At 40.7% G+C, this 15,249-nt stretch overlaps 1 protein-coding gene across 3 annotated transcripts; it reads left to right on the forward strand.

Annotated features, from left to right (window-relative positions):
* The first annotated feature begins 1,286 nt into the window (after positions 1-1,286).
* LOC138958446 (uncharacterized) lies at positions 1,287-14,961 on the forward strand. Of its 3 annotated transcripts, none has more exons than XM_070329599.1 (3): positions 1,287-1,967; positions 7,471-7,611; positions 12,072-14,961. In XM_070329599.1, the coding sequence occupies exons 1-3, from the start codon at positions 1,824-1,826 to the stop codon at positions 12,222-12,224; spliced, it is 438 nt and encodes a 145-aa protein (XP_070185700.1). In that variant the 5' UTR covers positions 1,287-1,823; the 3' UTR covers positions 12,225-14,961. The 3 variants fall into 3 exon arrangements, with proteins under 3 accessions (XP_070185700.1, XP_070185701.1, XP_070185702.1); XM_070329600.1 differs by having other exon boundaries at positions 7,492-7,611; XM_070329601.1 differs by having other exon boundaries at positions 7,519-7,611.
* The last annotated feature ends 288 nt before the right edge of the window (positions 14,962-15,249 follow it).

The raw sequence follows: 15,249 nt of genomic DNA on the forward strand, positions 1-15,249 counted from the left end.
ATCAAGGTTTAAGGCCGTCCTTAAAGGACTTCGCAATATATGTACTTCCAAGCTGGCGCACTTTTTCACAACCCACGCTAATGCAATTACTTCTCTTTTGCTGAAAATAACGAATACGACCAAACAATATAGAATGGTCAAGTATGATGAGAATCGTTGCTTACGACTAGTCTGAGCGTTTGCGCTGTTCACATGGGCAGCGATTTTTCAACTGACTTGGCTACACCAAAAATGGCTCGAAAATTGGGGGAAAGTTGGTTGAACGTATGCCAGGACTTAAGAGCCTTGACAGATGTAATGTGATTTAAACGATGGCCAACACGGGAAGGAAAGTATCTCTAATCATGGATGGTTGGTTGTTTCTTGGTTTTTAACATCCCTTCAATCTATTTGGCTATGCCGGACCAATTCAATGTTGTTCCCTTTCCCTATTTACATTTAGGTCTATCACAGTAGAATGAAGAAGGTTCTAAAAAGTTTATGTCTTTTTATACTTGTTACTTCAAATCTTGTTAAATTTTTTTATTTATTTCGCTTACAAAATTAAACATCTTGTCCGGGGGTGGGGGGGGGGGGGATAAGACCTTTAGAGTATTTGCACTGTAGTGTTTGTCACGAATTTCTTTTATGCCGACACACTTGATCAGTACGTGTTCAATGCTCCATGGTTCATCACATCCAAAATTGTAAGTAAATCAGTTTACGAGACCTAGTCCAGCAATGGAGAATATCTGATGTTTGGCTAAGACCATACAAGCAAGTTATGACATGGGACCGTGGGGACCGTGGCTACCTTACATTTTTTTTAAGACACCTCTGTGAAGCAAGTCGCTGAATTGCAAAAGTTTCTCTCAAGTCTCAGGTCTAACTTTTGCAATTCAGCGACTTGCAAAAGTTAGACCTGAGACGTGAGAGAAAGTCCATGTATCATTTTATGATGGAAAAAGTGAACAGGTGAAGCATACAGCAAAGAGCCTTTCAGTGAACACATTGTGCCCTGGGAATTAGTGGCCACCCTCGGGGCTTTCTGACGGGTCATGAACCTAGTTGCTCCCCCCATCTATTTCTCTAGCCCCAGACATAGCCCCCACCTCCCCTCGACACCCCTGCCCCTCCTTTCCTCCCCCCTAAAACCGTCAACCATCCAGCCTCGACCTGACCCTCCTCCCTCCCTCAGCCAACCACTGACAGCGCCGCTAGTGACGATTTGTTTTGGTGACGTCATACGTCTTCGAGCACTTATGCTCAGTGTCTTGCTCCCCCACCTTTTAAAAACCCGGCCCCAGTACTGTAGTGGATTAGTCTTGGCCTTTGCTTTACGTTGGCAAGGCGACTTGCAGTGTTTTGGTACTTCCTCGTCCATCTGATCGTGGAAAATCTAGGTGTTAGCTTGCTTGCTCGAAAGCTGTCTGGTGTTTGTTAACATTCTGAAAGTTGCTTCAATTAGACATGTTTTGAAGATCGTTCCTGAATAGTGGACGGCAACGGAAAGGGCTACTCATCAAACTGCTCCGGTTTGAAAGATTATCTACGAAAATCTGAAAATACTATTCTGGTTCTAGATACAAAATCTATTAGGACATCCGTGTCAAGCTGAAAACGCGCGTGCATACTCAGTGAAACGAGGAGACAGATATAGTTGTGTGAAGACTTGACAAAACCTTGAAAGATCCTCCGAAACTATTCCCTTGTCAGCAAATCTGTCTTACTTGGACAAAAGTGAGAAGAGAACGGCTAGAACATTCAGCAGCAAAGGAACGAGTGTGAACATTGTTCTGTCATCTGTCCAGCGCTTGAGACGGGGACGGAAAGAGGTCACCGAGATGATCATGAACGTGCTGCACGAGGTAACGGTGGTGGCCGTGGTGCTGTGTCTCACGATGACCGGAGCCCAACCGCAGACCAGGGAGTCCAGGAGTCACCGAGACCACGCTCCTTCAAGGAGGAATCGCCGCACGGTCAATAACGTATGTCAATTCTATGGACAGAGAGAGAGAGAGAGAGAGAGAGAGAGAGAGAGAGAGAGAGAGAGAGAGAGAGAGAGAGAGAGAGAGAGAGAGAGAGAGAGAGAGAGAGAGAGGGAGACGTAAGACATTTTATTGAATAAACACACACGGTTCATTTCAAAGGGGGAGGGAGGGGGTAGGGGGTAGTCGAACTCCGCGATTTTCTTGAGAAGAAAACAGAATAATGCATCGTTCTTGACGCGTCTGACTCAGATGCTAAGTCAGGAAATAACAGTTCGCGGTTTTTGTTATGGCATTTTGCAACACTGCCTGCAGTTTAGTTAGAAGAGTCAGTCTGGCATGGCACGGAGGTAGCACTGTACCAGTGTCGACACAACATGAAGGTCAGCAGTTATGTGGTCGATTTCTTCTTGAAAGGCGTTGCAGTCGACTTGGGCCAGGCGCCGGACACCCGGGGGCGTTTCCTCCTCTTGTCGGAATGACGATGTCTGTGCTGTTTCGCAGTCATATGTCAGGACGTAGTCGTCTCCCCTTGCAATCAGCGTCTTCTTTCCACATGTTCTCGCACACACGACTTTTAAGAGGGCGCGATTTCTCTTTTTGTTTAACAGTTTTGATTTCAGTTGGGCGTTCTTTGAGCAGTTGGAGGCTAGGTCGTAAACGTCCTCTGGTGCAAACTCTCGGTTTGTTGCTGCCAGTTCAGCTACAGTGGTTTCGTCGTCTGCTGTCTGTGCGAGAGAGAGAGAGAGAGAGAGAGAGAGAGAGAGAGAGAGAGAGAGAGAGAGAGAGAGAGAGAGAGAGAGAGAGAGAGAGACAGAGAGAGACAGAGAGAGAGAGAGAGAGAGAGAGAGAGAGAGATCGTTTACTCAAATCTATTGAGAGAGAGAGAGAGAGAGAGAGAGAGAGAGAGAGAGAGAGAGAGATCGTTTACTCAAATCTATAATCTATTGAGAGAGAGAGAGAGAGAGAGAGAGAGAGAGAGAGAGAGAGAGAGAGAGTTTACTCAAATCTATTGAGAGAGAGAGAGAGAGAGAGAGAGAGAGAGAGAGAGATATATCGTTCACTCAAAATCTGTAGTGAGAGAGAGTGAGATAGATAGAGAGAGAGAGAGAGACAGAGCGAGACAGAGACAGACAGAGAGAGAGAGATCGTTCAATCACAGACTACACAGTATATTGTTTGCTGAAGTATATTTTGCACTGGGTGGCTGAAATGTCCTCAGTTTGCAGATAACTCGTCATTTGAAATTTTCAAAAAGTGATAAAAATATATAGACAGCGCAGCACAATTGTCAAGAATATGGGGCTGCTCGAAATTAGCATCTATAGTTTATGCCTGGTTGACCAAAACTATCAAATTCATATTTTAACGCGGGATGTTTGTCCCCCCTCCCCTCCCCCATCTAAAAAAAATCAAGAAAAAAATCCCTGGCTTGCTAAAACATTTGGAATTGTAGAAACCACTAAATAATATCCCCATACCTATGGCTGGCCCAAAACGACAGAGTTCTGGCTTCAAATACCACACAGGTAGGTCGAAGAAGAGGGAACGATCTCTTTTTACATTTAGTCAAGTTTTGACTAAATGTTTTAACATAGAGGGGGAATCGAGACGAGGGTCGTGGTGTGTGTGTGTGTGTGTGTGTGTGTGTGTGTGTGTGTGTGTGTGTGTGTGTGTGTGTGTGTGTGTGTGTGTGTGTGTGTGTGTGTGAGTATCTGTCTGTCTGTCTGTGCGTGTGTGTGTGTAGAGCGATTCAGAGTAAACTACTGGACCGATCTTTATGAAATTTGACATGAGAGTTCCTGGGTATGATATCCCCAGACGTTTTTTCATTTTTTGGATAAACGTCTTTGATGACGTCATATCCGTCTTTTTCTAAAAGTTGAGGCGGCACTGTCACACCCTCATTTTTCAATAAAATTGATTGAAATTTGTGTAAAGTAATCTTCGACGAAGGCCGGACTTTGGTATTGCATTTCAGCTTGGAGGCTTAAACATTAATTAATGACTTTGGTAATTAAAAATCCGAAAATTGTAATTAAAATTATTTTTTTTATAAAACGATCCAAAATTACGTTCATCTTATTTTTCATCATTTTCTGATTCAAAAAACATATAAATATGTTATATTCGGATTAAAAACAAGCTCTGAAAATTAAAAATATAAAAATTATGATTAAAATAAAATTTCCGAAATCGATTTAAAAACAATTTCATCTTATTCCTTGTCGGATCCTGATTCCAAAAACATATAGATATGATATGTTTGGATTAAAAACACGCTCAGAAAGTTAAAGCGAAGAGAGGTACAGAAAAGCGTGTTATGCAACACAGCGCTACCGCGCTAAACAGGCTCGTCAATTTCACTGCCTTTTGCACGAGCGATGGACTACGGTCATTGTGAAAAAATGCAGTGCGTTCAGTTTCACTCTGTGAGTTCCACAGCTTGACTATATGTAGTAATTTCGCCTTACGCTACTTGTTCTTAATTTCACTGCTGCTACTAATAATATTGAATGTTGATATTTGTGTACCAGAATATTTTGGTTTGTAAAACAAAATTATAAATATGCATTACATATGTTTATCATAATTGCAGTGAACACATAGTAATAACAGTATATTATATGGGATACAGAAACTGACACTGATGCATATGTCATGAGCTGTTAAGAACGATGGACTTGCAATGCTAATGACAATGAGGAAAATACATTTTGTACCTTACTCGCACCAACCTTAGCTGGATGAGTAAGACACCTTTTGAAAAGTGTGACCTGATAAATATGAAGTGTATAATATATGTACAAAATAAGCATACAAAACAACATATTTGGACTCACTAACCGTTGTTGCTGTTTTGGGGACGAAAAATGTATTTCTGCCCAATGAAGTCATCACTTTAATAAAAATGTTTTACACGCTTTCTTTTTCTGAAACGCCAATGAAGCCTAAGAAAATTCGTTTTGCACCGAAGCGTCCAATCGTTTGAATTGGGTATAGTACATTCAGTTGTATGGTACCCGGTTTGATAAAATGTATGAAAATCTGAAGACATTCCAAGCAAAAAGTAGGCCTACTAACAAAATATCAGTACTTTCTGTTACTATGAAGAGTGAAATACACAGTGAGTATATATATTTTAATTTTTGCTGTTGATGGTATCATGAATGTGCTCCGTGCCGTGTAACTCCAAACACATGATACAAATTTAGTGATTGAATGAATTTTGAATCTGATGATTGGAGAAAAGACAATATCAATAACAGATTATATGGAAGTCACGCATGTTTCTTTTTCTTTCTGTTTAAGATAGTTACTTGAGACAGTGGGAAGTTCTCCAGGATCAATGCATACGATATTAAGTAATCAGTAGACACACATACCAAAAGCCAGTCACTGTAACGTTGTTTTCATACGCATACATACACCTCAAAACAAGCTGCTTTGCAAAGCTTTGCTTTTTCTGCCTTTTTCCTGCGCTTTGGTTACTGTTTGTTATAAAACTTGCTTCAGTTTCTCTTTTCACTTATGTATGTATTTGTTATTTATTTATTTACTTATGTTCTTTTTATTATGTATCCATCTATCTACTTATTTAGTTATTGGTATAATTATTCAATCAATCAATCAGTTAATTTGAATCGTTTATTTATTTGGATTTTATACTTGCTGATGAAAGGTATTTCTGTATTTTCAGGTTTTGATTATGTCCGTGTTTATTGATTGAGATTCCCACCCCCCCCCCCCCACACACACACACATTATTTACTGACTGTGATTATTTATCGATTGATTTTGATTCTTTCTTTCTATATCAGGATTATATCTTTACTCTTCTGCTCTCCTCCGCATTCGTTTTCTTGTCTATTCCCTCCATTCGTTTTTTTTGTAATTTAAAAAAAATTAAAGCGAGCAGCCACAAGCGAGTAACGCTAAATACGTAGTTGGAAATGCAAGTCTAAATAGGCAATACATTATGTTTACGTTTTGTGTGTTTATGTGTTCATTCGTTTGTTTCTCTGTTTGCTTAATTGTAATTTGGGAGAAGATGCAATCATTTACGCAGCATGGTTAAGAGAAAAGCTCAGGTAATCGTTTGGACATTTATAACTTTTTGCCCATCTTAAAAAAACAAGACTTTTTTGTCCATTTAGTTGGTTTCTGATCATCAGAAATTACATTCAGGATTCGAGAAGATTAGCTTTTAAGTTAAATAATAAGAGGTCCGAAATTACTTTTGCTTGAAATGAGAATTGTTTATTGCAATAGTGCACATTATTATTATTGCCTGTTCGTTTCTGAATCCAGGTAGATAATGTATGAAGGTAATGGACAAAACTTTCGAAATTGAAAGGTTTCAAATCAGAATGCTTCGTGGCAATAATGCTTTGTTTGCTTCTTCGTTTCCGATTGTCATAACTTCAAAAAAACAAAAACAAGGTGTCGAGTTATACGACAAGGGGTTCGATATTGGAGGGATTCGAATCAGAATGTCTCATTGCAAGAAATACTTTGCTCTTATTTGTTTGTGGTTGTCAGAATCAAAGAGTTAAGGTCTCAGGCTAAACGAGGCCCAAGAATGAGGATTGGAATAGGGGTAGGGGTAAGATCAGCATTTCACAGCAGTATTGCTTTGCTTGTTGTTGCTGCCATGGCTGATCATTTTCCCCATTCCTTTATCATCCCATTGCTGGGAAATACGGGTCACTTCCCCCCTTGGCAGCATTGCTTTGTAAAGTCTTCTAGCGGCAGCAGTATTATTATTTTGTGTTTGCTATGCTAAGCTATGCCATGCATTGTTTTGCTGCCAGTGTAACTGAGCAAGCGGTGGCAGCGCAATGCCGATGCCTTGTAGTATAGTGGCGGTAACAGTATTATTTTGTGTTTGCTATGCTATGCTATGCTATGCCATGTATTGTTTTGCTGTCAGTGTAACTGAGCAAGCGGTGGCAGCGCAATGCCGATGCCTTGTAGTATAGTGGCGGTAACAGTATTATTTTGTGTTTGCTATGCTATGCTATGCTATGCTATGCCATGTATTGTTTTGCTGTCAGTGTAACTGAGCAAGCGGTGGCAGCGCAATGCCGATGCCTTGTAGTATAGTGGCGGTAACAGTATTATTTTGTGTTTGCTATGCTATGCTATGCTATGCTATGCTATGCCATGTATTGTTTTGCTGTCAGTGTAACTGAGCAAGCGGTGGCAGCGCAATGCCGATGCCTTGTTGTATAGTGGCGGTAACAGTATTATTATTTTGTGTTTGCTATGCTATGCCATGCCATGCTTTTTTTTGCTGGCAGTCTAACTGAACCAGCCTTGTTGTATAGTGGCAGTAACAGTATTATTTTGTGTTTGCTACGCTATGCCATGCATTGTTTTGCTGTCAGTATAACTGAACCAGCGGTGGCAGCGCAATGCCGATGCCTTGTAGTATAGTGGCGGCACGTGCAACCCGCTTCGCAGCCCTCGCAGCACAGTAATATGATTGACACGTATACAGTTGCAGGACAATTCTTTACAGGATCTTCTTGGCTTTTTTTCGGGCCAGGGTCACACCCTGGGAGACACGGCGGACTACATGCACTACACGCCATCTACTCCGGCCCCGGCGGATATCAACTGCTACGTCGAGGTACCGACGGTGAGTATCTGGGTCATTCGTTGGTCACGTGCATACCTGCGTCCATTTTGGGCGAGGGCTCCAAAAGTCTCTGTGGAGCGATGGTAATATCAAAATAAAACAACAAGAAAGGTTAGTTCATGAAACGTTTGATTATGTGTGTTTTTGTAGTGTGCCGTGTGTTTGTCTGTGTGTCGTTGTGTGTGCGTACGCGTGCGAAGCTTAGCCCAAATCGTCGTTTCTATTCGCCGTTGACATTCCACGAATAATGCCGTTTTCCTAATTCTGCGTGTACAAACCCTACTCATCTTTTCACCTTGGGACATCAATAATTACGCCGGTATCCACGACCGGTACGCCGCTTGCTGTGTGCCTTCATTCATTTGTGTTTCATACAAATGTAGTGTAACAGTGCGGTGATTACATCGGTTTATTTTTTTTCACTGCAGTGGGGCTTAGTCTGAGCTCCGATTAGGTGAAGACTTAAAAAGAAAATGCTGATAGTGCTTGAATTAGTATTGGGGGATCACTTGTAATGTCATTCAGTAGTACGGCTTTTAGGCCACAGTTGCCCCGGGCACTGTCTGCTTACCTCCCTTTCTGGTCAGTGTCACCACGACACCATTCTGATTACAACGCTCAACGGCTATTGCCAGTTATCTCTCTGACCGGACGCGAAACTCCTGTGCGAATCTATCAAAACAAGTTATCTCCCATATGTTGTTTGCGAGCCGTGTTCGCGAGACGAAAATAATTGCAGATTGGCCAACTTCGACAGTGATCTCCGTTCTGTTCTTCACAGTTATGATAAAGACATCGTTCTAAGGTCAAAACAAGTCGAAATTTTGGGACTGCTGCCGGAAGGAGACCGTAATATATGGTTGCATCACTACAGAAAGAATCGTCTGCTTCAGCGAACGCCAAAACCAAACGGTTGATTATCACGTGACACTTTTGCCATATTTAGAGTTGTTTGCACAGTAAACAGTACAGCCGCGAAAAAATAGCTCCCTTGAAACTGTCTTACAAATCAATTCCTTTGTAATTTAAAAATTACATTACACCATGAAAAATCATTATCGACGATCGCGAATCTGCTTATATCCATAACACATTACAAAAAGCTCTAAATATGTAAAAAAAATTTTTTAAAAAAAGTCGGTTTCCTTGCCAGAAAAGGAAACTCAAGGCATCCTGTCAGGGAGAGAATGAGCCGAACTCATTTTGACCTGAGATCAGGATGCCACGACACAACCTGCTACAGTGTGCAGGCCTCTTTTCACGTTCGTCTGGGTCACAGACAGCAGCAGCCAGACAGACTGTAGACACGACAAATCATTAGTTTAGACCATCCCTTTGGCAGTTTCTGTTTGCTGATATGTTCTTCCTTCCGACATCTTCAGGCTCATTTAGTGCACAGGGTTTTAAATTGAACTTGTATTGTTTTTGTTTTTTAATTTTTACCATTGTTATATAAGAAAATAAAAAAACCAGTTACAGTAAAATTAGTTATTAAATTCCATATGAGTCTAAAACGACCCGAACCATCCGGACTGTGTAATGACATTACGTCGTCGTTTATTTACAAAGATAATGTCGATGGGAAGGTCCTATGGCATATGAGGATTACCGGCACGGTTGGCCTAGTGGTAAGGCGTCCGCCCCGTGATCGGGAGGTCGTGGGTTCGAACCCAGGCCGGGTCATACCTAAGACTTTAAAATTTGCAATCTAGTGGCTGCTCCGCCTGGCGTCTGGCATTATGGGGTTAGTGCTAGGACTTGTTGGTCCGGTGTCAGAATAATGTGACTGGGTGAGACATGAAGCCTGTGCTGCGACTTCTGTCTTGTGTGTGGCGCACGTTATATGTCAAAGCAGCACCGCCCTGATATGGCCCTTCGTGGTCGGCTGGGCGTTAATGTCGTCTTGACAAGAAGTTTCTTCTTTAGATGTGATACTTGTTAAGCTGGATGACATTGCATTTGGTTTTACATTTAGTCAAGTTTTGACTAAATGTTTTAACATCGGAGGGGGAATCGAGACGAGGGTCGTGGTGTATGTGTGTGTGTGTGTGTGTAGAGCGATTCAGAGTAAACTACTGGACCGATCTTTATGAAATTTGACATGAGAGGTCCTGGGTATGATATCCTCAGAATTGCTTTCATTTTTTCGATAAATGTCTTTAATGACGTCATATCCGGCTTTTCGTAAAAGTTGAGGCGGCACTGTCACACCCTCATTTTTTAATCAAATTGATTGAAATTTGTGTAAAGTAATCTTCGACGAAGGCCGGAATTTGATATTGCATTTCAGCTTGGTGGCTTGAAAATTAATTAATGACTTTGGTCATTAAAAATCTAAAAATTGTAATTTTTTATTTTTTTTTATATAAAACGATCCAAAATTACGTTCATCTTCATCATTTTCTGATTCCAAAAACATATATATATATGTTATATTCGGATTAAAAACAAGCTCTGAAAATTAAAAATATAAAAATTATGATTAAAATAAAATTTCCGAAATCGATTTAAAAACAATTTCATCTTATTCCTTGTCGGTTCCTGATTCCAAAAACATATAGATGTGATATGTTTGGGTTAAAAACACGCTCAGAAAGTTAAAACGAAGAGAGGTACAGAAAAGCGTGCTATGTAGCACAGCGAAACCACTACCGCGATAATCAGGCTTGTCAGATTCACTGCGTTTTGCACGAGCGGCGTACTACGGTCATTGTGAAAAAATGCAGTGCGTTCAGTTTCATTCTGTGACTTGCACAGCTTGACTAAATGTAGTAATTTCACCTTACGCGACTTGTTTTCTCTTACTTTTTTCACTAATTATTGTTTACACAGCTTTGATCGGTCAAGGCGAAGTCATGTTTGAAAGGGAAAAAAACCACCAACCCTTTACTATGAATTGGGCAAGACTGATTGAGCGTGTAAGTATCGTGGGCGTGGATGGTCTGGAAGGCTTCACGTTTGTTTACATTAAACCCCCCCCCCCCCCCACCCCCACCCCCGCCTCCAGGATCTTCCACGTTCAACAGAAGACAACGGCGTTGTGCGTTTTGGCACAGGCACATGTCGATTTAAGTATTTACATGCCAGCATTTCAGCGATAGTTTTCAAGATGAGTTTTCGATTTGAAAGAAATAACGATTCCAGACTGAAATGCTTTCCAACTTTTAGTATTGTTTGGGACTGAATTTTCATTTGATTCAAGGCGATCGCTGTTCAATACATGTTCGGATACAAAAATGTCGATTCTTTGACGTTTATGACTCGATCTCCATTTTCCGTATACCATTTCTGTCAAATTCATTCTTTATGTGCAGACATTTCGATGGATCCCAGATATACCGTTAATTCGATTCTTTGTTTGCAGAGATGTTCTGGAAACGGGATCTTCACTCCTTCAGGCGCAGACATGTTCGGATAACTAACTACATGTCGATTCGTTGTGTGTGCAGAAATACCGTGGTAACTGGATTTTGATTCTCTGGTTGCAGAAATATTCGGAAGACTTAATCTTGATTTCTTATCTGCACACATCGGTTTGTGAAAACTGGACCTCGATTCTTTGTACACGGAAATGTTTCAATACGCCGGTGTAACACGAGAAAATTACTCCCACGAGATTTTTACTCCGGAGTAAACATTTCGTACGAAAAAGTCACTCCCTTTACGAAAAAAGCACTCCCCCATTGCACGAGAAAATTACTCCCCAAGACAGGTGAGTTCCGAGTAAATATTTTGTACAAAAATGTTGCTCCCCTGACGAATAAATAACGAATAAATTACTTCACCCCAACACGAGCAATTTAACTTCCCATGCCAGGTGTACGACATTTTTACTCCCTTGTCCCCTGTTAGTCTTGGTGGTGGAAGGGGTGGAAGGAGGGTAGCGCGACATTCGTGTGCGCGAGATCACTTATTGGCATTATCCCTTCGCCTGCATCCCATTTTTGCGTACGAGATTTTTTGTGGAAGTAAAACAAATGGGGAGTAAAAATTTCGTGGAGGGAGTAATTTTTTCGTGCCTTGGGGAGTTCTTTTCTCGTACGAAAAGTGTACTCGGAGTAAGAATTTCGTACGAAATATTTACTCCGGAGTAAATTTTTCGTGGAGTAAAAATTTCGTGTTACACCGGTCTCTAATAACTGAATCTGAAACCTTTTTGTGCAGAAATGTTCTTTTGATTGGATCTCAGTTCTTGTGTGCAGAAATATAAACCGGAAGTAGGTGCTTTGTGTTAAAGAACGTTCTGGGCTGATGTGCACGAGAAAGTTACCAACCGGGTGGGAGCCAACCGCGGTGTTGGATTGAGATGTGTTGATTTCAATGAATCAGGCCCCGCGCGGTTTGTTCTCACATGTTCGGGTGGCACCCACATTCGGTTCGTGCACCTCAGCTCATGTGAATTCATATGGAATCTGAGCATGGTCTGGTAACTGTATTTCAATTTTGTTGTTGTTGTGCAGACGGAGAGGACAGGAGGTCGCTGCATTCAGCTGGGATTGCGGGGCCGCGCTCGCAACAGACCGTGGGCGTGTCAGGCTGGCGTCCACCTCGCCTTCAGCGCGGACTGTCCCAACCAGAGTGGGCGTGGCAGGAGAACTGGGCGTGGTGGCTAAACTATTCCGGGCTTGACAAGATCTGACTCCTTATTGGCGTCGGTGCTGCGTTCTAAACACCATACCTCTCTGGAACTCCACTGTGTACCATCGCCAGCACGCCTCGTTACAGAAACCTCACCATTCTCAGTGGAAGATGCTTTATGGAACATATATTATATACATATATTACTACATCTGAAAATTACAAAATTGAAATAAAATAAATGCACATAAGGCTTGTTGACCTTAGAAATTAAAAGGATTTTTTCTTCAAAAGATCAACTGAGCTAATGATTTAGAAAGGTGCATATATGTGTAAATATCCACGAGCGTCGTATTGTAACTGGCACAATTCGTCATAGTAATGATTCCCTCCTCCATTTGTTTGAAAACTTGTGTGCTTTTTGATTGCTTTAATAATTATATAAAGCTATTTATTCATACGCCGCTGAAAAAAACAAGAACAACAACAATACCTAACAAACGATTATAAGGCCATGTTTTCCAAATACACAAAAAGTGCTTTATTAGATTTTTCTTCTAAATGTACTTTTTCATAATAAATATGTAGCGCAACTGTTGCAAACTAATGCTGTCTTACGAACAAAACTGCAGGCTCCAATAGGATGTAAGATCTGGATTCTAATAATTTTGTAAGCACGTTTGATACTATTTTGATACAGAACTAATACTTGAGACATGAGTGTGCATATCACTTATAATCTCAGCGTGTTCAACAGTCCTTACACGTTCAGACAATGGCCAATACCGAATGCTCGTGTATTTATTTGTCAGTGCGGTCGTGGTATTTAAAATACAGCGCCCGTTCATTTTCGTTGTTGTTGTTGTCTTTATTGATATTTGCTATTTTGGCTCAATAGTAACACACACACGCAGAAACAATCTCAGATAGATACACTTACACAGCAGTCAGTGCAATATCACTGCAACTTGCTCAAGAAGCAAAGCTTCAGAATTTGAAAAACAACTTCTATTTACTCAGTGAACAGACAAAAAATAGCAGCAGTATCAAATCACATTTTTGTCTCGTCTAAAACGATTAAATGATTTGCTCTTTTTGTAGGAGTGTAAATTTTGTATGCATGCTTTCTGCTTTTCAATTTTTCTCACCTCAATCTGCTTTGAGCCAAATCGACGTGCTTTGTGTTGATACAAGACGTACAGTTGAATGTTGTGCAGCTGTGCTAATATACATCTTGATTCGTGCCATGTGTTGATTTAACTTTTCTCATTTATGTTGTTTACTTTTTTTGGCATAACGCTTGAATACTTTGAATTTCGTCATTATCTTCTTTACATGAATACTTTAACGATCAAATAACGTTGAACCTGAATTCAATAAAATCTTAGTAACTGCTCATGTATACATGCTATTTTAAACTGACATAATTATTCCAAGAATTCTTTGTCAATCAGAAACATGCCAATTTTGTTTGGGAATGTGGGGCACTATCCAAAAAAAACCCACTCTCAGAAATTACATTCAGTCACCGAACCAGACAAGTCTGATTGCTCTGAGAGTGTGAATTAAAATTATTGTTTTGCACTCGCTGACGAAAGATCGTCAGCGGAATGTATTTTTCATGCTTTCAGGCCCTGTTTTCGTGGAACCACCGCAGATTTAGAGCATAATTTTGTATCTTTTTGTATTTACTTAATAATTACACTGGATCTCAGGACAATGTTACTCATGACGTGTACGTGGACTGTAGTTTAAGGTACCTTTAGGCCACCTTTAAGTTCTTATTCGATCGTGGGCAACTGGCTTAAAGGACGTCATCACATTTGTTTTCAGCTGTTATAAATATTTCGACTGCAATAAATTTAAGTGAACCTACTGGACACACACATAAAACAGAGAAGAAGAAAAGAAAAAAGCCACCTGTACACAGTTAGTTCAAAACCAAACCGCTAATAGCCGAATTCCGAAAATAACGGTCGGGTTTGTATGGATTGTCAAAGAGTGAGTACCCTTGCATTTGCGCAGACAATCATTGCCATGTGCTTCCTGTACACGTGTTTGGGACACGCCCTCGCGCTAGTGACTGGCCTGTATTGTCACGTGGGAAAGTTTCCCTACGTGACATTATTTCCCACGTACCATTATAGGCCAGTCACTACCGAGAGGACATGTCTCAAACACGTGTACAGGAAGCGCATGGCAATGTTTGTCTGCGCAAATGCAAGGGTACTCACTCTTTCAGAACCCATGCAAACCCGACAGAGTTATTTCCGAAAATTGTCTATTAGCGTCTGTGTCAAGTGCCTGTACACGCAGGCCACCAGGTACAATGTTATCACGGGCATCCTGTTGGGTCTCAGAAAGAGCATCTCGCTTTGTTCATCCAAATGGCATGTTTGCAGATACGTACGGGTGCATATCATTTACGGCTTCTGGCAACAAACAGCAACTGTCCAGAATGGATAACGAATAAGTTGCATCAAAGTTCACGTTTTTGCTCTGTGCCAAGACTGGAAAGTTGTTTTTGCTCATGCTTGCGTTGAACGTCGCCTTAACTGCTGTACGTGTATGCTTGCCAGCGGCGTGTTCTTGTGAAGAAAAGCTATGGCAAATATTTAATTATTTATTTGAATAGTTTGTTTTGGTGTTACTGTTATGAATTTGAAAAATGTACATTTTGCATACGTGTGTTTATTGTTTTTAACCTGTATATTTCTAAGCGATGGGCAAACTTGCAAGTACCTGAACAATAAAACAAGACAAAGGATATAATCTGACTTGTGAAATATTGAATACAGAGGGGTCCACAAAATCATACATTCAATTATTTTTGTTGATGTTAAGTACTGTACGTTTTTTCCAATTCTTTATTGCAAGTTAATTCTTTTCCTTTCTCACTTCCATTACAAAAGGAGGACTCATAACTATTTTCAGGAGATTGGACAAAATACTTAATAGAAAAAATCAATGGCAAATTGTGTACAGTTTCTTACCGAATAAAAATGTGATGTTAGTGGAAATAACCCTCCTTGCAATAAGGTGAAAGAATGTGTTTTCAAA

Source organism: Littorina saxatilis, linkage group LG2, assembly GCF_037325665.1.
Source record: "Littorina saxatilis isolate snail1 linkage group LG2, US_GU_Lsax_2.0, whole genome shotgun sequence".
Classification (NCBI taxonomy): Eukaryota; Metazoa; Mollusca; class Gastropoda; order Littorinimorpha; family Littorinidae; genus Littorina; species Littorina saxatilis.

What these genes read in the sequence shown, in the direction of transcription:
- LOC138958446 (XM_070329599.1), top strand. Translation starts at nt 1,824, where the DNA reads ATGATCATGAACGTGCTGCACGAGGTAACGGTGGTGGCCGTGGTGCTG. An exon ending in ATCGCCGCACGGTCAATAAC is followed by an intron (nt 1,968 to 7,470) that starts GTATGTCAATTC and finishes ACACGTATACAG; the next exon opens with TTGCAGGACAATTCTTTACA. An exon ending in GCTACGTCGAGGTACCGACG is followed by an intron (nt 7,612 to 12,071) that starts GTGAGTATCTGG and finishes GTTGTTGTGCAG; the next exon opens with ACGGAGAGGACAGGAGGTCG.